Below are 26472 nucleotides of genomic sequence, written 5' to 3'. Positions count from 1 at the left end.
TAATTTCCGCAACCCAAAGGTTGCCTGGAAGAGATCGCTTTTTAGTGATAAGACCGCATGTTGTTTACCTGTGCTTATGTTTCTGTTTTCTTTTGTAGTGTTTTCTTTTATTGAGGTGTGTAATAAAGAGTATTTATATTGTATAGGGATGATGATACATGTTGAATTTTATAACAAAATCGAGTAAAATAGATAGCAAATGAGCAATTTTTCGCAATGTACCTACACATACGGATGCATATGTAGATGTGCACGCATACATACATAGCTAGTTTCGGATACAAAATAGAGATAGGGCTTCGAAATTAGTTTCCTTAAAATGCTTCAAGAGGGCTCTCTTTTCCTATATATTTACTTTACTCTTTACATACGATCCTTACATTTTATAAAAAAAAGATTATATATCAACTATATATTATATACATAATTGCAAAATTAAACCAATAAAATCGCAATTTTACTTATTTTCCATACTTCAAGATGGGCTCGCAGTGACCTTGACCTTTTTAAAGAACTACTTAGTATTTTTGATTTTTAAATTTGATTCTTATTTTTTTGGCGACCTTCATTAAAAATGATTGGGCACGATTATTTTTTATTTTGATTTTTGTCCCTCCTACTTAAGTACTTAATATATTCCAGTACATTCCTTTCAATAAACAATACATTTACACTTTTACTAAACCTGTACAGTTCACGAGATCTTAAATTGTCAAAACTTCGAAACCTATCAATTATTTTAGTGGTTTTTCTTATTTTATTACTTCGTGTAAACCTTACAATAAGAGGTTTCTTAGCACATTGTTTACTTATCAAATTACCTTATGAGTTATGACATAGGTATCAAAGTTTGAGAGCCACAATTTTACCAATTTTTGTATCAGGGTTAAGATCGGATACAAAAATACGAAAAAAAACACTTTCGTTGACAACTTTTAAGTTTGTAATTATTGGTGGCTGTAATGTAATTTATATACAATGGATAATAGACACCGGACCTATTTCTTTGTGATACCTTATTCTCTTTCCATTAGAAGCAACTTTTTTTCACCATTCGATGTTCTCCCTTGATGGCAAAACACTCGTTACCCTAACCGTTCTATATTGAAGATTACCAAAATTCAGGCCGAATCTACGGTTATTATTTAACGATTCGCTCCTTACTTCAAGAATCTGTCACGTGCTGAGATCTCGAAAAAATTTTTTTCACGAGTTCTCTCAATTGGTCCCAAAATTTTCCGGCATTACCCAGATTGTCATTGTCATCAAGTTTAGCCCCATCGTACTATAAGTTAAATAGATTGTAGTTTAAACATATATTTATACCTACTTACAAAATTTCACAAAACACCATGATCACTCCCAACTTACTGATACGGATAGGTACAGTCAAGTGTAAAAATATGGGTGTACACATCTTACTCAAAAATATGTCCCGTTGCATCTTATTCCAGTGTAATAAGAGCGTAGTACCATATTTATGAGACGATTCTTTCGATACATATTTTTGCACTTGACTGTACGACGACGACCGAAGCAGGGACATCATTCTTTTTTTTCTCTTACTTATATAGTAATTAATAGATACAGTATAATATAAAAATGAAAAACAATATTATGTGATAACAACAAAAACAACTTGCGTCGGTCGGGCAGCGCAGGATAAATTCCGTCCGGCTCGCGGGCGATGTCGACGGAACGGCGCGCAATGAGCGAGCGTTCGAGTCTCGCGTCTGTGTGCGCGCACTCACACTTAGATAGCTCCCGCTCCCGCCCACCGCAGCGCGACAGAAACATAGCTTCAAAAATTCGAGATTTGAAAAGTTGCTCAGCTAGGAATTGCTCTTAAGTTAAATGGCAGTACAAAACTAGGACACTTAATCTGCCCAACCCTGTACAGCATGTACATTGTACACTACTTTTAAACTTTATTACACAGACGTATGTTTTAACAGCGGCGCAAAGGGGTAATAACAATTTCCGCAATTTCCGGTTTTTTTCACTACCATAGTGTAATTATCTATCATATCACATATGTCACTATCTGCTGATCATAGGCTTTTTTATTCATGTGCCATAAAAGTAAGCGTTGTACTGTCAACGCGAAATAACGAAATATGCGATTTCGCGTGTTTACGTATAGCAATTTATTTCTAACGTGGTTTATATATTAAAAAGCAAAGGTAAATCATTTATAAAAAAAAAAACTGGGAGACCGAGCTTTGCTCGTAAAACATATAAAAACTCAAAAATGCGCGTCTTCCCAGAAATAAGGCCTAGCAAGATAACAAGATAATAAGATAACGCCCCCGAAAACCCCCATATAGCAAATTGCATTGAAATCGTTAGAGCTGTTTCCGAGATCCCCGAAAGATATAAATATACAAGAATTGCTAGTTTAGAGGTATAAGATATATACATTGTTTGTATTGCGACTCGATAAAGCTCATGCAGATTATTTCGAGCATTCTGTCGTAGCAACTTCAGCTACTGACTGTAATTTTTTCTAGTAAAAGTAGCGCTCAGAAGAATAAATCACCTCGACACCGTCGTCCACACAGTTAAACGACTATTGTAAATCTTATTACGAAGATTTAAGGCTCACCGATGGTCAGGGTGCTGTTAGATCGAAACTCGGACGGTACGGTAAAATGTAGCATGTGGAATAGTAAACCGATCCGATTATCATCTTACTGTTTTGCTTATTAGATCAAACGGTTAACAGAGCTATTATAGCGTAGTATTGGTATTGGAAACGAATCGATTTCAGGTTTTGCTTCTTGTAACTTTATACATGCACATAAATAAGTAGATTTTCCATTACCTTACTTACAGTTCAATCCATTCTATTGTCACTTTTTACAACATTGAATTGAATCAATAGTTAGCCCACCCGAAAATCTACTAGTAAACCTAACCTAACTTTAACAGGAAAAGTTATCACTTTGCCCGTTTGTCAATACGGCCGATTTTAAAAGGCATCTTACGTTGCCAGTAAAGTTTAATTAATTGTCGGATATTAATAAACTGGTGACTTTTCATCGCAATTCATATACCTATGCTTTCTTTTTAATTGGCTACAAAAACAATCACGCTTCATGAGTTTATATAAGGGGCATTTTATAGAGTAAATATCCATATTCATTCGATTCGATATGCGAGTGTTTTACATAAGTAAGTACTTTAGATAATAATCGTTTCGTTTTGATAAGTTTTACGCCATAACCAAGTGAGAAATGTGGACACGGAATCGTTTTTATTACATTTGTATTTCCAAGGTAATAAAATCAAAGTTGATTTATACACTAAAGAGAAATGTAATCGGGTTCTTTGTTTGGGAATAAAGTACCATCGTGTACTTATCATTTACTTACCTCACTAGTCACACGAGCCCGTCGCGAATAAGCTGCTAAAAATGTAATACAAATAGATGTAGTAGAAATTTGGTATGTAAAATAAATAAATAAAAATTTGTGGCAACGAAAACTAGTAAATACAAGACATAGGTACCGAGATGTATGTTTCACTTGAACGTTTATATCAAATTTCATATTATTTCGGAATGTCGTCTTAAAATGAGAGCGTAACTTTGTAAAATTATATTTTTTTTATACCACGACGGTGGCAAACAAGCATACGGCCCGCCTGATGGTAAGCAGTCACCGCATGTATGGCGGCGTTAGGTTCCTAAAAGCTCGGATAGAGTAATCGTGAACTCGCATGCCAGTTTAATTAGATTACCGACTACTAAGGTACAAGGGGTACAACTAATTCAACCCATTGATACTATCTTTACGCCAAAAATCGTGGCCCACGATTCCCACGAACATAAATGTATGCACATGCCCCGCGCAGCCTGTAATTGTGCTCATCTTGAGATTGTAAAGGAACACACTTACCTTGGACTAAAAATAGACCAGAAGTGTTGAACTTGGAATCCCCATATCAATCATGTTTGTAACAAACTTAGATCTATTTTGTCAAAATTATTTATACTTAAAAACAAAGTTCCTTACCTTCTATACATGGCATTGCAGCATTGGCCGACTCTGTTATAACTGTTATAAGCTACGATTTTAATAATCTGACCCAATTACCAACTTTAAAAATGGAAATATAATGTAAATAATTTAAATCCCTATACCAGGGGTTCCCAAAGTGTGCGCCGCGGCGCCCTCGTGCGCCGTAGAAAGTAAAGAGGGGCGCCGTGAGTTCTATCATTATCCGAAACCACAAATATTCGCGGGTACCTATTTGAGCGCTCGCATCGGTAAATAATATAGCGTCGTGTCACTCTTTTTCGACAGTGATTTTAAATTTACAAGGGCGCCGTTGCAAAATACTAAACTTGTAACTGCGCCGCATGTTGAAAAAGATTGGGAACCCCTGCCCTATACTGTAATAGGACTCCTTAACTCAAAAAAATCTTTATAATTTAAGATAAGTGGTTAAGTCTACAATTATTTAATGTGTTTTTATAGAAATAAATACTTTAATTTTTTTAAATACTGTACAGAAATGTAACTAAACGAAAACAAATGAGAATGATTAACACTATTTTTGCAACTCAAATTATTAACAGCAAAAGTAGTAAAAACTGTGAAAAAGAAGGTTTTTAAATAAGTGAAAACTATGCACAATTAGGGACGTCACACTCATGTCTATGAACTTTATGTGTGGCAAAAGAAACATTGAGATCTGAAATCATGTGTGACTCGCCTATTAGGTACTTTACTCTTTGCCTAAGTGTAAGTACTCTGTCAGGGGCCCATTTTAGACCTGTAGCGATAACTTCTGATGTTACAAGAATATTCATGTTGTTTCTTTTTTACATATAGTTTCCAAACCATATACCAAACCTGAAAATAATAATTTGTGTCGTCCTAGGTAAAATTTTTGGTATTTCTTTTTATAATAGCATTCAGTAAAAAAAAAATATACAAGAAATTATTTGTTTCACTGTAAAAACAAAGTAGCTGCCGACCTACACACGCATTTTGTGTCATTTTCATCCACGGGTCTAATGACATTTGATAAATGTCTAATCAACTAACTAACTATTGTGGCGCAGTGATCCAAAGAGGGTCTTGGCCTCCAAAACGAGAGAATGCCACCTGTCCCGATCCTAATAATAATAATGATAATAATGATAGTTATTCTAAAATGTCTAAAAAACTATTATAGTTGATAAGTGAAATGTTGTAATTTACAGAACATTGTTATACGTTATTCAAACAAATGTGTGTCAAATTAATCCACCACTTTTAATTTTTTTTTTACAAGTAACAAATCATATTATTTTACGATATATAAGCCGCTAGAATTGGTCAAAGACGCCTAGTCTTTCTAAGATTGCATATACTCAAGAAACTGGGATGAGTACTGCAGTGACCTGGTAGCCTTGCAGTCTTGGGCATTAGCCGCGTAAGCTAAAGACGCCGGTTAGAAGTAGAACCCGGCTTTCGCCACTGTAGGGTTTGGTCACTTTTTCTTCATATGACATCTATTTCAGTTGAAAACACTAATTTTGTTACAGGTAAAGCGGTGAACATCCCCATAGAGCAAGAGAAGCTCATGCTGGAGAAGTTCCAGGAGAACCAGTTCAACTTGATGGCTAGTGACATGATCTCCCTCAATAGATCGCTTACCGACGTCCGGTTTGAGAAGTAAGTGACAAGTGACTAAGCATACAATATAGGTAGAAAAAAGTCTTCAACCCATAGTTCGTGACCAGCAACGCAGGTTTCGTCAAGTGTAGGTACCCAAAAATAATTACTACACGCTTCAATGCTTTGTCAATGACCACTAAATTGAACTAGGCTAATGTGGCACCGCGGACCGTAGCCGGCCAAAACGTCCCCATGCGTTGCCCCGTTGAACTACCAAGGAAATTTGATGGCACCAGGTTTAATCAGCAGCGAGGATCGCTACCAGTATCTCTAAGTCTCTAGTAACTTTAGCATATTTTCGTTTGAACGTGGAATCAACAGGGACGGATTTCGGACGGGTGCACAAGACCCAATTGACAAAATTGAACGCTAAATGTATAGATATGGTGCAGCTCTCATACGGACTATTACTGTAATTTCTTTAACTAACTTCATGCTCATTGATTATATGTATTAGATCGATTGGTGCAATTAGTCTTTACGAGTATGTGATAATAATTTATAGGTGCCTAGGGTTTGGTCCAGAAATCATGCGACACTTTATAGGGGGAAGGGGGTTGGAAAAATATCACATACTATCACGATGGCAGAGGGGATGCGGCAAAATATCACTCGTAATTTCTCATACACAGCGCAAAATTAAGTATTACTTAAGTCAAAATTTCATTTTTTTTTCTAAGGTTCATTCAGAAATCATCATATTTTTGGATGAACCTTTGGTAATGTTTCTTTATGCAAAAGGTCAATGTATTTTTGTTACGATCTAATGAAAAATGCCTTTAGTCATAAATATAGTCATTTTTATTTTGGAATCTTGATGATAAATCAGAAACTGCATAAATGAATTAGCATATTGATTTATGTTATTAGATTTAAGTATGTTGTCGTTTTTAGCCAGTTTTTCCTTTAAGTTATTTTTTTGTGGTTATCCGGCACTCAAACAGTGTGAATATCACTGTGTGATTTATAAAACAGCATAATAACAATTTATTGAAATTTGGCTTAAGGCCCTGTTTACACATTTATTAGTGTTAACTAAGAGTTCATACATTCGCAAGTAGCAAATGTAAATCCGGCCTAAACGCAAGTAACAAAATAAATATAAGGAATGAACTCGCACTACACAATAGTCAGTGTGTAAACAGGCGTTTAGCTTTTACGTCCTTTTCTATAATCGGAGAATTAAAAGAATGCAATCATCTATTCGACTCCCGCCGTAAAATCCACCCCTTATAAATGTTGCATTAGGTATCCTACCTTTAGCATCTTTCTCTTGTGAAGAGTGGTTCTCTCATTGTTCATGTGTGCCTCTGGTCTCGTCTTACTTACTCAGTAACCATTCCAATTGTATCCGCGGGTCCCTAAAAACGAACCTCCAGATCATTGTTTCACCGTTACAACTGCAACGGCCTAGAAATCATATTGGTTGAGTGTAAGCCTGAAATTAATCGATCTTTTATGATAAGTGATAACACATATGATTTGTGTGGCTTGAGGTATTTGAATCTGCTCACGCAAATCATTTATAAGTTTTTCACAGAGTTAAATTGCTTTTGTGATAAAGTAAACGGTTTGCAATTTCTCACTTGCGATACATGCATTTGACGATGGAATCAAATGACGCTATTGAAGTAATTTAATCCTCTAGTGCATGTCATATAAAATTATTTGTTTAAATTTGTATTTTAACGGCTGTTAATTGAGTTAAATATAATAATACTATAGTTAGGTTAATAAATTTTTGCAAGTAGACTTTACAAACCCTGTTGAATTTCAACTTGCTTGTGTTCATAATCATCATTCCTTTTCGTCTATTGCAGACGATTTATTCTGCAATCGGATTTCGCTTAAAATTTCATTTTAACTTTTTACCACATACGAAGCCATATATGGCGGATATGATATTCAACTCTATTAAAGTTCAAATTTCAGCAAATATTTTTTTATTACATGCGGTAAGGGGTACCTTGTTGTCACACATTTACTTCCGTTAAATTCTCTATCCCCCTTGAGCCGAGATTTAATAACCCAACATTTTTAAATTCAGAATAGTTTTAGATGCCCACTGTAATTATTTCAGCAAAAATATACCTACTTAAATATAATGCACGGGCGACCCTAATTTTCCCAAGGTTGATTGACTATTATGGGCCCAGAACACTCAGCGGACACATAATAATAAACAAACTGAAGAACGCATCTATTTTAACTCTCTTAGGTCTAAAAGCATGATGCGATTGCGTATTTAAAAGATTTATGGTAGTAAAACTGAATTATGGTCTACTACAGTAGGTAATAAGTTTTTTAAATTAGCTATAAAAAGTACCTATAGACTTAGTTTAAAGTCACGAATGAGGGTATGAAGTGTAAGTCTAGCATTACTGAAAATACCAACGAAAGCTAATTGCACTTAAATTATCATTTTAATTCATAATTTTATTTCATAATAACATTATAAGTTAGACCGTCATTTAGCTAATTACTTTTACGACTTTAATACTTTCCAGAGAAAAAAACTCACTTTATAGCAATACTAGAGTAATGTCTTTGGCAAGTTTGGTGTTCTCTTAATCGTAATTGAATTCCTAATGCCTCTAATAGCCTACTCTACACCGTTCTATTAGTTTCATTCCCTTCCCAGGTTAGTGGTAGATGTAATACATAAAGTATTTCAATACGAGTAGCAACAGATGTCATTACGCTTGTGTTGTTCAAATAAAACCTGTAAAGGTCGAGCGAGTCCTGTTGATTGAAAACACTTAAAGATTCGTCTCACGACTTATACAATACAGGATGACTTCAAATTGGTAATACAAAACACTTGATTGTGGGTCAGTTAATGCTAAATAGTGTACTACATTAACCCCGTTGTTAAAACTTGCTGTATTTGATTTCCGCTAATTTTCTAAATGGTCATTCAAAATTAAAAACGATCAATGTAAACTAAATACCTATTATTTTAAAATTACTATAAAATGATATCCCACTCGACATAATTTTCGTTTGTTACAAAATCGACCAACAAGGGAACAAACATACATACATAGACTAATAAACACATTACCCTCCTTTTGCGTTGCGCTCTCGGGTAAAAATCAGACTATTTTAAAATACTGAAGTTTTTGAAGAGCGCGCTTAAAGCCAGGAAAAAGTCATACATAATTCTAAAGAATCTTAACTGAGTAGAGTTCTAAAGAATCATAACATAAGACTCCAGTTCTTGCCAACTCGGTTGCACACATGGTCGATTCTACTCACGTCCAAATATATTTGCATCGCGGGTTCATTTCCCCCATTTTACCATAAATATGTCGTTTACCGCATATGAGGCGCCATTATTGCCTACACCTAATAAAGATGAGTCGTCTTTTTGAATATAATACTCGCACGTTTACGCCAGGATATTTGTTTTCTTTTAAAAACGGTTCACATTTAGTGTGGAAATAAATTTCCTTTAGTTGTTTGTAGTGTTAAAGCTACCATAGAACGGCGATTCAGCAACCTAGTAGTAGAACTACAACAATACAAATGGTACATTTTGCAGTTTTTAATGAATTGGGACCACTAGTACACGGTGTAGGGATTGCAAACCGGATTGATTTTCAATCCGGCCGGATCCGGCCGGACCGGATCCGGATTGGTATACTGAGATTAAAGTTAATAAAATGACATATTTTTCATGTTTTTGCGTAATATGAGAAATAAAGGGTATTTTAAAAATAAAACTTAGTATGCAAAGTGTTACAATGTCAATTTCACTTTATAAACAAAATTTGATATCTATGTCATTTATAAATTTTCTCAAAATTACGTTTACACTTATACATTTGATTAGATTCAAAGCCTGATGATGGTATAATGGGCGGGAATTCCTAGAAAAAACAAGTAGCGGTCAAAATATAGGGAACACGACACGACAATCTCATGCGAAAAATTATAGAGTGTAGGATTGAAAACCATCGCTGAAAGGGAATGCCGAAGAGTGGCATGTACTAGGATAGGATAGGAAAGGGAAAAGGAAGGAACTTGCATTTAAAAGAAAAGATTGGATGAAACTGTACAGACAAAAGAATCCCTATTAAATTTGAATAGAATAGAATCTAAGTTTATTATATTTTGCCATATATATATATATAATCAGCAGTGATCGGCGACCGGTAGCATTTGATGTCACTTTAACGTCAAACGTAATGACTAATAAGAATAAGTCTGACGAAAACATAAGACGATATTTTTAAAAACTCACTGAATTTAATCTGTTATAGTAAATTATCATATTTTATTATATGTTTGATAATGTCAATTGATTCCTTTTAATATTGATGATCTATTTAGATATATAAAAAGAATGAACTTTCTACATCAACAGATTGTAAACCGATATTTCAAGGTTTTTATTCAAGGTTCTAACGATTTCGTAATAAGATACTAATTTGTTCATAAAAAACCTGCATACTATTTTAAATAATTTGTGTACGAAATTTCAATAGAAACATATGCATGTAATACTTTCGTCGAAAAATTACTACCTGCCGCCGATTATTGATAACCAGAGTAAACTAAAGATCATCAAATAGTAATATTCATTTACACATTTATGAGCCAACTCTAGTCGGTGGAATACCGCCGATTTAATCCTGTTTTTTGTTCAGTTTTGATATCCTATCATACCATAACATTAACCTCTTTAGTATAAATCACAAATGCCTTCTTTAACATCGACATCCTTTAATTTTTCCTTCTATTACAGTGCATATTTAAGTAATCTTCGTATAGAGCCACCAACATGAAGAAAAAGAAATCCTCTTCAGTTCTCAATCATCACCATATTAAATATCTTCTTATCTTGCTAAATCCAAACTATTACATTCGTTCTTTGTTCTTTTAACTTATAACTTCCATCAGTCGCCTTCACCTCATCTAAAACACACAGTGTATGCTGCTGTATTTAGGCGTTTTTTAATCATACCGGATCCGGTGACTCCTAAAAAGTGCCGGATCCGGCCGGATTACCGGATCCGCCGGACCGGATTGCAATCCCTAACACGGTGGTACCCTGTAGGCCCACTAATAATATACATTAAATATATCCCATTTTTTTCTGAAACTGCTTTCTGCCGAAACTTTTTCTTGATATTTGTACCGCTTCGGAAAACACGTTATATTATGGACTTTTTTAAATTGTACGTGCGTGGCGTAGTAAAAACGAAAACTACGACAAGGGCACACTAAACTCAATACTTCTTTTTTAATGTTAGGCGTCAAAAGACAGAGAAATAAATATCTTGGATGAAAGGAATATTTCGGGAAAAATTTGATAACGCTACCAGTGGCGGCGCGTCACAAATATTAATTGGGAACCCGGAGCTAATTTTGCTTTTCTTTTCTCCATGAACCGATCGTGAAAGTACTCAACGGGCTGAAATTAGACAAGCCGGTGGGAATCGAGTTCTTTGAACCATCCGCCACTGAACGCTACTCTTTAAACTCTACTACTCCCATCTACAACTTAAACAGCTCTTGTACGGTCACGTCTGAAAATATCGATACGAAAAAAAGTGTCTAAAATATGTATACACGACTTTATTGCCGAGGTAGTGTATACATATTTTTGGCACTTTTTTCGTATCGATATTTTCAGACGTGACGGTACATAGGTCCAACATAACATCTAAAATCTTCTTGTCTGTATAATACTTGCTTGAATGCCGCTTGCAATGAATTAAATTAACATGAAAGAAAAGTCGTACAAAACCACGAAGGGCATTTATTTTTGGACCATAGTTATTCTTCTAGGCCATTGTTGGGAGGTTTTAACATCTGAAAATAAAAAACTCATACCGAGATAAACCTGTAACCACAAAAAATGTTTTGGGCATATATGGGTTACCACATAATTATCACAGCGACGTTATTGGTGCGCTTAACATCAGAAATAGCATAGCGATGAAAGGGATACTGAGCTTCCGCGTACTAAAAGCCCGGTAGCTTCAGACAATGAAGTGTTAACGACTCCTTAACTTCATTAAACTTGTAAGGCAACTTTAGCCCGGGTATCGCAACGCAAGGACGTTACCTTAATGAAAAATTACTCTGTTGACAAACTTTTGTCGTTCAAACAATCGTTATGTTTAATCAGCTCGTCGGTTAAAGAGGCCGTTTGAAATTTTACGGCACGCAAATAAATGTAAATAATGGATATGTTAGCGGAAAAAATGTCGTTTTCGTATAATAAGAAGGCTTTAGACAAAGTTTCATGGAGGTATTTTTTCTCTTTTATAAGTCTCAAGACTTCCAAGGAACCATATTTCTTTTGTACAAACATAGCAAAGATGTTGGAAGGCCACTTCCAATTTTACGACAATACAAAGAATATAAAAATAAATCGATTTGCGAGCGATAAAACTGCCATTAGCTACCCACACGTAGAATGACGGTTATATCGCTATTTTGTAGTTTACACATTTTGACATACAGGACATTTTATTATCTAATAAAGTAATTAAATGTTAACAAGTTTCAAAGACCCCGCGAAAATTATTTGTTAGTATGAAAGTAACAAATTTAAAACACAAACCAAGCTTGAAAGCTATAAAAAAATATTGGACAGTTTCACAAGATATGATCCGTTTAAATCGTAAAATTGTATAACAAGATGAAGAGGTAGGGCATAGTTTATTTTCTCTAGTATTAGGCAAACAACAGGGCACCGGCACCGGGCGCTGCGCTCGTGTAAGTCGCCCAAGACAAATATTGTAACTATTGCTTAACGACCTTACGGTTCCAGCTCCTCTGCTAATCTCCTTCCTAACCCTATGAATAATTCCACAGATGCAAAGACAAGAGTTACCCGACGCTCCTGCCGACCACCAGCGTGGTCATAGTATTCCACAACGAAGCGTGGACTACCCTGATCAGAACCATCTGGAGTACAATTAATCGTTCGCCGAGGCCGCTACTCAAGGAAATAATACTAGTCGACGATGCTAGCGAGAAAGGTACGACTTTTAATTTGTATAAACCCTACATTTTTTTATTGCGTTATGATTGATTGGCCTCCAGATCAGTACTTACACGTGCGCTTTACTTAGTAATAATAGCTACATTTACTTAGTAAAGAGCGCAAGCAGTTAGCGAGTCTTTCGTAAATACATTCGCGAATCGTTCTCCAAATCTGAAGTCAACAACTTTAAAATCCTTGTATTCAACATACCTTGCTTACTTACGCATAACACCTCGCCAAGAACTCGGTAAAGAGCGCAAGCAGTTAGCGAGTCTTTCGTAAATAGACGAATCGCGAAGCGTACGCCAAATCTGAACGGATCTTAACAACTTAAAAGTCGTTGTATTCTTGACTTTCATACCTTGCTTAATTACGCAGAACACCTCGGCAAGAAGCTGGAAGACTACATAAAGACGCTGCCAGTTCCCACGCACCTGTTCAGGACAGAGAAACGCTCAGGTCTCATCCGAGCGCGTTTGCTCGGCGCTAAACACGTCAAAGGAGACGTCATCACCTTCCTCGATGCCCACTGTGAATGCACGGGTGAGTTATACATTTCTATAATAGGGAACGTCGACTTATTATTTGTATTATCGTATAAAATATCTTGGAAAACACGCAGAAATGCTAATTTGCTTTTGTAGCTCTCATCTGACAGAAAACTGGGCGTAACGAACATTCTTGACTTTAATTTAATAAGTTCTATTAATAAACCCATTTTCATAGCTTTTAGGCATAGATATGTATAACGACAGTCAAGTGCATTTTATCAAGTGGATCTATTTCCGCTTTTAAAACCCCTCACAACTAGCACATGACATAAGTAGAGCGGTAACGCTTTCCTTGAAGTCCGTAGATAACTAAAGTTCGATCTTAGGCACTCAACGCTAGTAGTGTGATAACGTCACATTCCTCGGAGTCCATAGATATATTAACTTATGTATCGCCTTCGTTTCTTGCCCTAGATATTGTTATACTAGATGAAAAATAACTATACAAACTCAGTGCTTTGTTAAAGAGTGATAGGTATAGTAGGTGGTATTTAAATTACTACTGTTTCAGTTGTCTTTTTGTAAATTGTATAGGGAGCGTGCATGAACTATAGGAGGCAGCACAGGAGCCGTCAGATTTTTGGCGCGAGGCGTAAATGTGATGTTTTTTGTTCCGATGGAGCCCACAAGATGGCAGAACCTACTATGCACAAGAAAACACTTGACGTGTAAATGTGCCTGTTTATGGTTCCGATTCAGACCACAAGATGGCAGACCCTCCAACGCGCACGGTCCCTATATGAAAAACGCTAAGTCTAAACACGCGTCACCGCCATGTCCCTACACATTTTATTTACGGAAGCTTAATGCTGTATAGATACAGCGCAGATGCAGGTGTAGGGTATTAGGTGGTATTAGTGGTTCCTTGATATTTCCTTCTAGCTGGTTTACCTATAAAAAGAAACTATTTATTTGAGGTGGGCGAAGCAATACGCCATCTGATATCTTAAGAAACTAATATTAAACGGTCCGAGGTAATTCCCTACACGTTCCTTTTCATTAGCGGAACCAAAATAGTTGAACATTATATTTTATTAAATTCAAAGGGTAACCCACGAAACGTTAACATAGCTACGGCCACGTGATTCTACTATGACTCTTCAAAAAACAGGTCAACACACGACCCAATTAACGCTAACGAACGCCTTGCATTTTAGATTAAAGTGGCTAATCTACTTCGTTAATGAACAGATTTGTATTTGTAGTCTTTCGTGCAATATTGCGTGTCCGATTGACACACTTCTTGTAATCTGATTGAATTAATATCGGCTCGAATGTGTTGTTTCGACTTGGAGATTGTTATCGCAAAGTTAACAACCCACGATCCTTTTCCTAGTTTAGATTGCAACTACAGTCAGCCACAAAAAATATCTCTACTAACGTGCATGGATTAACGTGCAAGTTTCCATGGAAGTTGAGACCAACACTGAAAGAAATGTTTGCATAGCAGTAACAAAACACCTATGTGGTTTGTTACTACATACACAAAAACTTGCAAACTATTTGTTAAATCAGTTTTTAGGATATTGGTCAAAATGTATTTCTTTATTACTTACATTCAGTTATTTTTTCAATGAAGTACTCAATGCGTTCGGTTACTTGTAATTATTTTGTCAGTGAAGTTTCACATTGAAATTTAAGATTATTTTCCCGCTTTTAGTATTATTTTAAATAATCTTATCTGCCTATTGATGAATCAATAAGTAAAAGTTCGTCAAGTATGCATAAATAAATATAGATAACTTGTAAATTAATATCCTGATATTGAATAAGTACGTACCTATCACCATCATGATATTTATGAGGCAACTCACAACGTTGAGGTAGTTCCACAGTAGGCTTTATTATTATTAACCGTTAAAACAAGAAGATGGATATACCTAATATCTACCTACCACCATAGCTCACTTAGACTTAGACGTGTTATTAATAGAATCTATTATGTTTTAGAGGGTTGGCTCGAACCATTACTGGCCCGAATAGTCGAAGATAGAAGCACAGTAGTGTGTCCTATCATTGACGTCATCTCGGACACCACGTTTGAGTACATCCAGGCTTCGGACATGACCTGGGGAGGCTTCAACTGGAAACTCAACTTTAGATGGTAAGTTATAACGTTCAATTTTGTTTACCCAGAGTCTTCAACCCATGATTGATATCATCTTGAACACTTCATTCAAAATTCAGTTACTTATGACCTGGGGGAGACTTCAGACGAAAAGTGATCTCTATATGGTAAGATATAAAATTTACATTTACTCTATCTTCGACATTGCTACAGTTTTCGTTTCATAGGTATTTTTTAGCGGTGGTGGCCGAGTGGATATGACGTCCGACTTTCAATCCGGAGGTCGTGGGTTCAAATCCTGGCTCGTACCAATGAGTTTTTCGGAACTTATGTACGAAATGTCATTTGATATTTACCACTAGCTTTTCGGTGAAGGAAAACATCGTGAGGAAACCTGCACACATCTGCGAAAAAAATCAACAAAGGTGTATGTGAAGTCCCCAATCCGCACATCCCTCTTGCACATGAGAGGAGGCCTGTGCCCAGCAGTGGGACGTATATAGGCTGAATTATTATTATTATATTAGGTATTTTTTTATTATAATCAGTTATGCAAATTGAAAAAAAGTCGGTCGACTCTGTCAATCATATTACCATGTAAATCAGATTTGTTTCCAAGTCTTTGTTCTAGGTATGATATTTAAAAATGAATGGGATGATGAACGTAGAGCGTGGGAGGCGGTATCTTTGCTCTTTCGCAGTAATTTAATTAAGCCTGTATTTATATAAGATATTGTCTTTGCCTTAGTTGTGGACGAGGATGCTTCATACATTTATTGACGTTATTTTTCCTATCAGAGCCTTGTTTGTATATTTTTAGACACAGGGGTAGGAAGTGAAGTAAATCTTTTTGTACCCTATTCCGGTTGAGTTGATTCTAACAAAATATACATTGAATCAAACGTTGTTTGAATTGACTTACGGAAGCATAAAGGCGTGTTTAGAAATGTTCGATCAACTTGTGATGTTAAATAAACAAAACGCACGGATTTCCTGAAAATAACAATCTACAAAAGACCTTCATTTGAGTAATGCCGATTTTTTCTTTTGTATAGAGGATACTATTATTATTCTCCAAACTTACTAAAATTTAGTCTGGTAAACCAAATTGTACTCAACTCTAAATAAGAACAAAACACTATATTCATCCCTATCTTTTGGTTGCTAGGACTAGCGTAAGACATAGACAGTATAATTTTCTCTGCCTATGTTTGAAATGAGACACACATGAATGTCCCTGGTCAAACTATAGTTTCTAATAAATTAAAAAGATAAAAACAGAGTCTGATTCAATAAAGACACAACTTCTGTCACTTTATACGAAATACAAATTAACGAATTCAAGTCACACTTCCAAAATTACATCATCAAATTCTGACAAACATCATTAGGGCTATTTATCTCTAATAAACAAAAAAAAGGAATCTACATAAGTACCTATATCGATTTCAGTATCTTCTTTACTTGCTAGTCGGTAAAAAGATAACGTCATTGATAAATGCCTCACCTTGTACCGACTATTGTATTAAGTATCTCAATACACCCTGACCGCTTGGCTTCCCTTTTACTCCAACTGACCTACGGAACCATCCATCCATCCAAAGCCATTGTCTTGCCTGCCCTACGTTCTATTGTTCCCCATATGAGGCTAGCACAACACATACTATACCTACCTTCCAATCAATTACAACGATACAAGTGATTAGGAAAACGGCTTGTGCTAACCCGACGTACCTATTTAACTATTCTTAATCCGTATTTAAAACTACATAAAGTCTACTTTTAGTCAGTAAAGTTGGTTTATACTTTGAAACGAGCCTACATTAGCACACTTCCTTCGATAAGATTTGCCAAAGCAAATTGCGTAATGCGATGAATTTCGTATCGAGGTTAGTAGCAATGCTTTGTAATGGTAAAGTAATTATGTAAATAAACAACCATGCTATAGTAAAACTCAATGAGTCTGAAACGCAAGACCAGATTTCAAGTTCAAATAAGGCATTTTAAGCGCAAATACGAATATGCCTATAAGAAATGACGAATCTTAGTGTGTTCGAATCTTTATGCTTTTTTTGTCTTTTTTGTATTTTTTTTGTTTGTTAATATTATTTCAAGGTTTCTTAAAAGGGAACGAAAATTCGATTATTTTTGCTCTACGAAGTACGGTTTAGGAGATACAGCCATATAAGGTTTTTTTTAGTCATGCAGAAATATTTACAGAGCTGTATCTCCTAATCCATGCGTCGTAGCGCAAAAATAATCAAATTTTCGTTCTCGTTTTAATGACCCCAAAATAATAATAATAAAACACAAAAAATAAAGAAAAAACAAGAAAAAAAGCGTAATGGCGTGCGTCGTAGCGCCAATATAATCACATTTTAGTCCACTTCAATACCCGGCGCACTGAATAACCTATCACATTAGGACATAAAACAATAATCGTCATCATCCTATTTTTTATTATTTCATTGCAAGTTTGAGAAAAGCACTATACAAATCTCGGCGAGAAACGGGGTTGCCGGCCGCCTATCTCTGTCCGACCTCGCTATGCTCGGCCGTCTATATCTACTTGGCCTGCAACCCTTCGCTTCCCGTCCTCTATAGTAATGTACTATTCCCCTAGGTACCGCGTGCCCGAACGCGAGATGCAGCGTCGCGGCGGCGACCGCACGGCGCCCCTCCGCACCCCCACAATGGCCGGCGGGCTGTTCGCCATCGACCGGGACTACTTCTACAAGATCGGCTCCTACGACGAGGGCATGGACATCTGGGGCGGAGAGAATCTAGAGATGAGCTTCCGGGTATCGTATTGGATATATTTAACTTTGGAACTAGGGCAGCGACTAAGGACCTTGCATTAGCTGCGGATTTGCACGATACTCCGGTATGCGAGCGGGACATTGCTGTATACGTGTATGGCGTTATCTCGCTCACACACACGAGTGACGTGCCGAATCGCATCAGTGTGATAATTGCGTCAAGTACGGCTACCGATCACAAATTGACACTGGTCAATGTATGAAATTGTTCAAGCTCTGCGGCCATACTTCCTTAATGGATTTAAATGCCTGATATAAGATTTCAAAGCGTAATTTGCGATCGCCACATCTTTTTAGGAGAGTTTGTAGACGCGTTTCCAAAATCTTTATAAGTCGTTCTTCTTATGTTTAGGTACCGGAAAAAATAAATACTAACTATTCAAGGTTTACATTTCTTTATATTTTTATTATACGTGGAGTAGTGTACTTCACGGCCTATACGTGTCCTACGCTTGTCTTAAGTTTTACGACTGATCGTAAAAATAATATCGGCTCTAGCTCTGCCGAAAATTTTCCTTAATTTTTATAAGCGTAAGATTGAATTTACCTTAACAACTATTACGCGCGTAATTTGTTCAGCTATTCATAAATAACGTAAATTAAAATTACATCTTTCACGGTAATACGAAAGAACATCTTACCTTGGAAAAATGAGTAAGTAGGTAATAAATAGTAAACACGTTCTTTATGGGATTTATAATTATTTTTGCTCTTTGATTTTTAATCATGATTATTAAAGCTAAAAAGAACATTATTAAATTATAATGCATTTAACGGCCACACATAACAAATTACTATTTATCGATTGTCCAAAATTTGGAAAAACAATAGATCTTGTGCATGTTTAGTTAAAGTACTCAGTAACCTACTTAAATCCCCGTCTGATTAAATTTGAAAAGAATGTTTCTTAGACTGAATTGTGTGGCTTTGAAAATCCGGACTTATTATAACATAATATCTTGACGTCACAACGTAAAAACCAAAAATAATTGACTGTCAATCGGACAATATCCATAAGACAATATTTTTTACCGAGACATCTGGTGTCTATGTTAAGTATACAAAAATTAGGTTCAAATAAGGTTTAAATAACCGGCCAAGAGCATGTCGGGCCACGCTCAGTGTAGGGTTCCGTAGTTACTCTTCCGTCACAATAAGCTAAACTGGAGCTTAAAGTATAGTAAATTGTTAACCAAGGGATGAAACGGTACCTTTCACCCGAGTTAAACAAATAGGCAAATTTGCATAATCAGTACCTAATTAAAGTAAGTCTTTTTACTATGAAGGGAAAACTTTTTGCGATAACTCAAAAACAGCTAAACTGATCATGTCCACTATAGTTTTCATTTAATGTCTTTCTTAAGCTCTACTTCCACGATTTTTTTCATATTTTTTGGACCTATGGTTCAAAAGTTAGAGGGGGGGGGACACATTTTTTTTTCTTTCGGAGCGATTATCTCCGAATATATTCATTTTATCAAAAAATGTTTCTTGAAAACCCGTATTAGTTTTTTGAAAGACCTTTCCAACGACACCCCACACTCTAGGGTTGAAGCGAAAAAAAAATCTCACCCCCACTTTACGTGTAGGGGAGGTACCCTAAAAAAAAAAAATTTTTAGATTTTATTGTACGACTTTGTCGGCTTTATTGATTTATATATCCATGCCAAATTTCAGCTTTCTAGCACTAACGACCACGGAGCAAAGCCTCGGACAGACAGACAGACAGACGGACATGGCGAAACTATAAGGGTTCCTAGTTGACTACGGAACCCTAAAAAGACAAGTTAAAATAAGGGCAATCACTAGCTCCAAATTTTAATGAAACGTGCAATGCGGAGGGCGGCTAGAGATCGATTCATCGATACAGGAGCTACTATGTCATTCTATCTCTTGTCGCGCGTTAAAACGGCTAAAAGTAGTATGTATCGCCTCAAAAAGCCTCCTATGGCGGCTCTTAAACACTCGTTATAATGAAAGGTGTGGCAATGCGGCGGTCGGCTGGAGATCGAGCCGTGCTCGCACGTGGGCCACGTGTTCCGCGACAAGAGCCCGTACTCCTTCCCCGGCGGCGTGCAGAACGTGGTGCTGCACAACGCGGCGCGCGTCGCCGAAGTCTGGATGGACGAGTGGGGCGAGTTCTATTACGCCATGAACCCAGGTTCGGAGTCGCTGCTAACATTTTTGCTGGGTTTTGCGTAATCATTCAAAGGCATATATCGTCGGCTAAACATGTAAACTTCATAATTGCATTTGAGGAAGATAAGACATTTACGACTAGCTGACAATATATTCCTTTAGACAGTAAGATACTTATCCTAACCTAACATTTCAGGAAAAAATCGCTAGATGACGTTGTAAGAGTATGGGATCTCAAATGGTCATCGTCTGACCTGTCTGGTCATCAATACCGCTAAAAATTTGTTGAAATATTTATATTGTCCATACGCACAAACAAAACATTTATAATTAAACTGGCCACCAGGAGCAATTTATGTCACTTTCTCGTCAAACATCGTTTAGCGACGAACGTTTATGTAACTTAATTCCATACATTTTACTTCATGGATACTTAGAACCGTATGTGACCATGTTATAATTTCGTTGGAAAATTGCTACCCGTTCCCGACCACTCGACATAATGAATTGCTAAAGTCAATACGAAGTAATAGCTTTAAAAAAGAAAACTTGATATACAAAGTTTACTATTACATTGAAAGTATGTGCCTGACATTCTCAGAATGCGGTTTAATAAAAAGTGTTTGTTGTATGACAGAATTTACTATGAATGTGAATAGCATAATTTACATTATATTATCGTGATTTTTTTCGACGCATTTGTCCCTTTTTCGTGTGCGTGAATAATAAATTTTGCTTGTAATAACTTATTACTAATAAGATATATAGATACATGTACAATTTGGGTTTAGCATAGTATCTCTACAACTGGCGTCATCTAGCTGTTTTTGACTGATAACATAACGGGAAATAACTTCAATTGATGTTGTAATAATAAAACTAATTATGTACTTACATAAATAACCATTATCATTGTAACGACCCCTGCAAAATGATAGCAGTAGACATATAAATAAAGTTTTGTTGTGGCTTGGGGACTAACATTGCCTAGACGACATTAAAGATTTATTTATTGTATAATATGTATGTGTAAAGTCTAAGAAAAAATCGAGTACTTGAGTTTGACAACTGGCACCGTACGGCGCCATGTTTTGCGGTAACAGATTTACCGCACATCACGGAGTTGTGAAGCGTATCTGTATCAGAGGACCTAGCCAAGATGCCAATCGTTTGCGCCGTAGCGAACGATTCGCTAATGTCTCTCTGTCGCACTAATATGTAAGAGAGATAAAAGAGAGATTAGCGTTTCGTTCGCCACGGCGCACACGATTGTCATCTTGGCTAGGCTTGTCAAACTCGAAGCACGAATTTGTTTTAGACTACTCATCTAATACAATAAATGAATCATTGGTTTATGATGGCAACAGTTTGAGCAATCTTAACAGCTTCATATTAACGTTTATCGCCATTGCGGCTGCATTCCATACATTAAGCATGTTCAGTTTTGTTTGTTTCCTACTTCATTTGTATGTTTGTGTTTAATTTTTTTTACTACTTTGGACTATTGATGAGTAAATAATAAAAAAAAACTAATCTCTGTATAAAATGACGTTTCTTGCTATCGTTTTTAATGAGCCATTATTGCTATATTGCATTCTCGGTAAATTTATTAGACGGTATTATAATAGGATATTAGAGATATATCAGAATGTATTTGTCATTTCGGAGGAACGTATTTTTAAAGAGATTAGCAGTATTTACTATTTACTTGTCTCATATTACTTTAGACTTTCTTTAGATTTTTCTATCTACTATTTAATCTTTGTTTCTATTTTTATTACTCGTATTATTTGCTTCTTATTTATATTTTCTGCTTCTTTTCAATGCAGAAGCAATGAGTAAACTTCGGGGTTTTCAGAATTATTGTGTCAGACACCACACCAATTCTTTTAACTAAGAATTGTATTACTGTTATTGTATATCCTTAGTATTATTGCAGTAAGTATATTTTAATAATTAAAGCAAGTATATGTGTAATTTGTATTAAAGTATTACAGTTCTTAGTTAATAATCATGGCTTAATAGAATGATATCTATTATCGTATCGCAATTATGTCATAACATGGCTTTTAGACGTCAGATATGAGATATTTTGAGTAATTTTATCGTATTTAACAATGATTAACTATTGTATATCAATAATGTTTTTACTAACCGTGGTATTTAATAATATGCATAGATAATAAAGCTTAAATATTCGTCCAAAAAAAAAGATAATAACATGTTATTTTCATACTAATATGTTTATACAACTGTTTCGATATTGACGTACAAATGTTACTAGGAAATTAAATTACATATATAGAATAAAAGATTAATGATGTAACTTGTAAATAGTTTAATGAAATTATTGTTTGAACAAGTGCACATTTTAGTAATATGATACGTCAATGTCGTTTACAAATGTGTGACTTTACTGACAAGAGACTTAACATACGATTTGGGTTTACAATGTTCAATGAAATACGTCTATTATATTATACAATAACACTATTTGTTTTTATCAATTAAAAATAAATTTAAAATTACATCGAATATTACGGAATTATCAAGTACGCTCGTGTTTTAAGTTATTTGTTGTATGTATAGCGAACCAAAATTGATTTCTCAGTAATTTAACTTAATTTGATACGCTAACCGAAACGATCCATAAATCTATCAATGAAACGGATATCGGTTGTATTTATATTATTAGTTTCTTTAGGTACGCTATTCAAATATGTTATTAATACATTTTTGCAATAAGAAAAGTGTCTCTGGCTTTTTTTGCATGATATCTAATAACGAAATCCTCGTAGTGTTAGGCAGTGGAGATAAGACAGTCGGTAAATAACTACCGTAGAGGCATTGTATCTTCTCAAATATTACTAGTTTTCAAATTATAGTCGCTGACAGAGCCAACTTGACATTAGCCATTTGGGCTGTCTGTGCCTTTTCCATAAAAATGGTGTTGTATGTACCGTAGTTCGTTGAACATTGTCACTAACACGGCTAGGTGTGGATGTGCGGGGGCACGCTGGAGATCGCACCGTGCTCGCACGTGGGCCACGTGTTCCGCAAGACCACGCCCTACTCGTTCCCGGGCGGCACCGGCCGAGTGGTCAACCACAACAACGCGAGGCTGGCCGAGGTGTGGCTCGACGACTGGAAGCATTTCTACTACAACATCAACCCAGGTTGGCACTAGACCAAGCCCTAGCCATCGCGTGGGCAACAACAATGGGCGCCTGACCGTGGCGTGGCTCATTTCTACTACAACATCAACCCAGGTTGGCACTAGACCAAGCTCTAGTCATCGCATGGTCAAAATGACAAGCCTCTGGCCAAGTAACTCGGCGACTGGAAGCATTTATACTACGATATCAACCTAGAACCCAGGTTGGTGCGCGCGCCTGACCGAGTAATCCAAGTTAGTATTCGACTACACCCTCACCGCTCTGTTTGTTGTAAAAATAACAATCTTCGTTCAGACACTACTATGTTTGACTCAATCATACGGTGATCCCTCAGCACCCCAGGCTGATATGTATTACCTAAATGACTATATAAATAAACACCAGTCATAGTAATTTTAACCAAGTTCATAACCATCACAATCTCGACCAAACACCAGGTTTATTAGAGATACTACAATAAAATATGTGAACTTCCAGCAGGTAATTTCAAAATGCATGCCTTTTTCTTTTTTTGCACATTGATTCCAGTTCATTGCCGATATTACCACCAATTATTTGCAGCAATTGAATCGACGAGACAAATTTCAGTAAGTTAATGTTCTGATTGTTTGCTTTTATGTCGTCTTATTGATCTGTTTTTCGTTACAAATCTGTTTCGACTTTACATTGTAACGAAAAAGGGAGGCATTTAGACAACGAAATTTATGTTTTTACGATACGTTATACTTAAGTGTTTTTGTTAAGTAATTTTATAATATATCTCTATTGTATTTTATTTAAATTAACAATTATTATTTTTGCTCATTATTCTGTCACTCATTATATGTCGTTTAATCATTTGCTTGGGATCATGTATTGAAATCATTAACACAATTAACCAATTTAACATCTTCATCCATTTTCGCTTTTTGTGTTAATTTTTTTTGTGAGCTACATGCTTCATAAAAATACGCAAAGTTCACTAACTGCTTTTAGAAATTGTGTGTTGACTGACGAATTTGATTTCTATACCAACCCCACCTAATGTTTTCTGTCTAAGAAAGTCTACGACTTTTTCGAATATTTCTTTTCGATTTTTCGGTATTTTTAGATTATTTAAACAGTTCTTGTTATAAAAACCAGCAGCGCCATCTATAGACTTCCCAACTACACTAATAAGTTTTCCCTACGTTTATGACTACTTTATGTACGTTCCAGGAGCGCTCAACGTGCCGGTTGGCGACGTGAGCGAACGGAAAGCGTTACGAGAGAAACTGAAGTGCAAGAGCTTCCGCTGGTACCTGGAGAACATCTACCCGGAGAGCCAGATGCCACTCGATTATTACTACCTTGGAGAGGTTTGTCATAACACCAGCTAAATAACCTATCTAGTATGTGTGGTAAGATAGGATTACTATGTGAAAAGCTGTATTTTTAACCCCTGACGCAAAAAATAAGCGTGTTATATGTTTGACGCCAATGTCTGTCTGTTGCATTGTAGCTCTCAAACAGGTGGACTTATTTCGATGCGTTTTTATTTTTACTTGAAAGCGGTTCTTAGCTATGTTTGATAAAACTAGATCCAGCAGTTTGAAGAGTTTTTCCAAAATGATGTAAGGCATTTTTGGCAAATAATTGATCTTTCTGGCATAATGCGTAGGGGTTTTTTAAATGTTTTTAATAACTACCTATGTATTATATTACTAAAACTGACTGAAGTAAACGTGACAAGTTTACACTACCCGACTAACATTGAAAAACAATATGAACTCAGTTTTTTAAACCAGCCCGTGACTCAGTATTAATATTCGTTCTCATTGCCTTTACAGTATTCGAAATCGGTAACAATAATTTCGCACGGCGTGTGTATTTATGTTTATTCTCATATAAACAAATGGGAATGAATGAACATGAATGAATAATTGAGTTATTGATAAAAGTACAATAGTGTTATGGTTGGCATTGTTTTCAGATACGCAATGCGGAGACGTCCAACTGTCTGGACACGCTCGGGGGGAAGGCGGGGCAGCCTCTCGGCATGGGCTACTGCCACGGCATGGGGGGCAACCAGGTAAACCCTCTAGTAAAACCTGCAACCTTAACATTGACCTTAACTTACGACTTTATCATAACATATTATGATAAAGTCGTAAGTAAATCTTCTTCAACGTAGATGAGAGGTTTGCAACTTTAGCCGACGGAAATACTGATGCTAAATTATTTTCATTCTCATGGTCTTGAATGAGGGTCATTGTTGTTCTAAAACGGGTGCAGAAAGTGATACGTTTGCGCACTTTCCAAGGACGTTTTTTTTTTGGTATATGCAATTGAAATTTGGTTTTAAATGCATTCGTTATACAATTTCCAATCTGATATTTAACTCCCCATTCCATAAATAACGATACCTAAATGGTTAACTGAAAGTATAGTCGTTAGGTTTGTTGCTGGCCCCGAGCGGCTTATCCTTTGTCTATTGTTAAGTAAACCGCACGTGCTATATACCTGCATAAAAAATGGTCCGGCCACTTTAACCGGTTATTGAATTACAACTTCTATGCAAATTTAAATAAGATTCAAAATGAACAAATGCTGTTTGCGATTTCTTGTGTGGTCCCTCTGCGGTTACGGCGAGTCGAACGGGACAGAACCAGTCTAAAATATGTCATCGTGAGTAACGTAAAATGTGTTATCGGAGACCTACACTGTTTTTTTGAGCGTTGGACTAGCCTGCGCTCAGGTGCCATATAGAATTATACGACCCTTTTTTGCACGTAGTGGCACGTGCGGTTTCACTTAACAATAGACAATAGGATTAGCCGCTCGGGGCCAGCTACAAATCTAACGACTATACCCTCAAGAAATGCTATAAAAATATACTTGTCATGTTTAAAAAAAAATACATGTATTTTACTTTCCTCGTACCACCTATGTACCTGATATTCATTATTGAATTGTCATAGCTGTAAGTAGGATTACATTATTAGGTACTCGTACTCGGTGAGCATGATAGTTTAGTTTCTAGTATTAAGTTCAATGTTTTAGTACACCGTTTGGCAAAATATAGTGAA

At 36.0% G+C, this 26472-nt stretch overlaps 1 protein-coding gene across 2 annotated transcripts in view; it reads left to right on the top strand.

Annotated features, from left to right (window-relative positions):
* LOC133526169 (polypeptide N-acetylgalactosaminyltransferase 5) overlaps nt 1-26472 on the top strand; it is a 50757-nt gene that overhangs the window by 17670 nt on the left and 6615 nt on the right. The window contains exons 3-10 of one of the 2 annotated variants that reach the window (XM_061862657.1): nt 5537-5666; nt 12501-12667; nt 13051-13215; nt 15174-15327; nt 17915-18092; nt 23245-23425; nt 24623-24762; nt 25377-25475. In XM_061862657.1, the coding sequence (XP_061718641.1) occupies nt 5537-5666; nt 12501-12667; nt 13051-13215; nt 15174-15327; nt 17915-18092; nt 23245-23425; nt 24623-24762; nt 25377-25475 (1214 nt within the window). Of the gene's footprint in view, nt 1-5536; nt 5667-12500; nt 12668-13050; nt 13216-15173; nt 15328-17914; nt 18093-20090; nt 20272-23244; nt 23426-24622; nt 24763-25376; nt 25476-26472 lie in introns of both variants that reach the window. The other variant, XM_061862656.1, reaches the window with a different exon arrangement.

The sequence above is a fragment of the Cydia pomonella genome, chromosome 16 (genome assembly GCF_033807575.1).
Source record: "Cydia pomonella isolate Wapato2018A chromosome 16, ilCydPomo1, whole genome shotgun sequence".
Taxonomy (NCBI): domain Eukaryota; kingdom Metazoa; phylum Arthropoda; class Insecta; order Lepidoptera; family Tortricidae; genus Cydia; species Cydia pomonella.
This window is presented reverse-complemented; position numbering and strand designations above follow the sequence as displayed.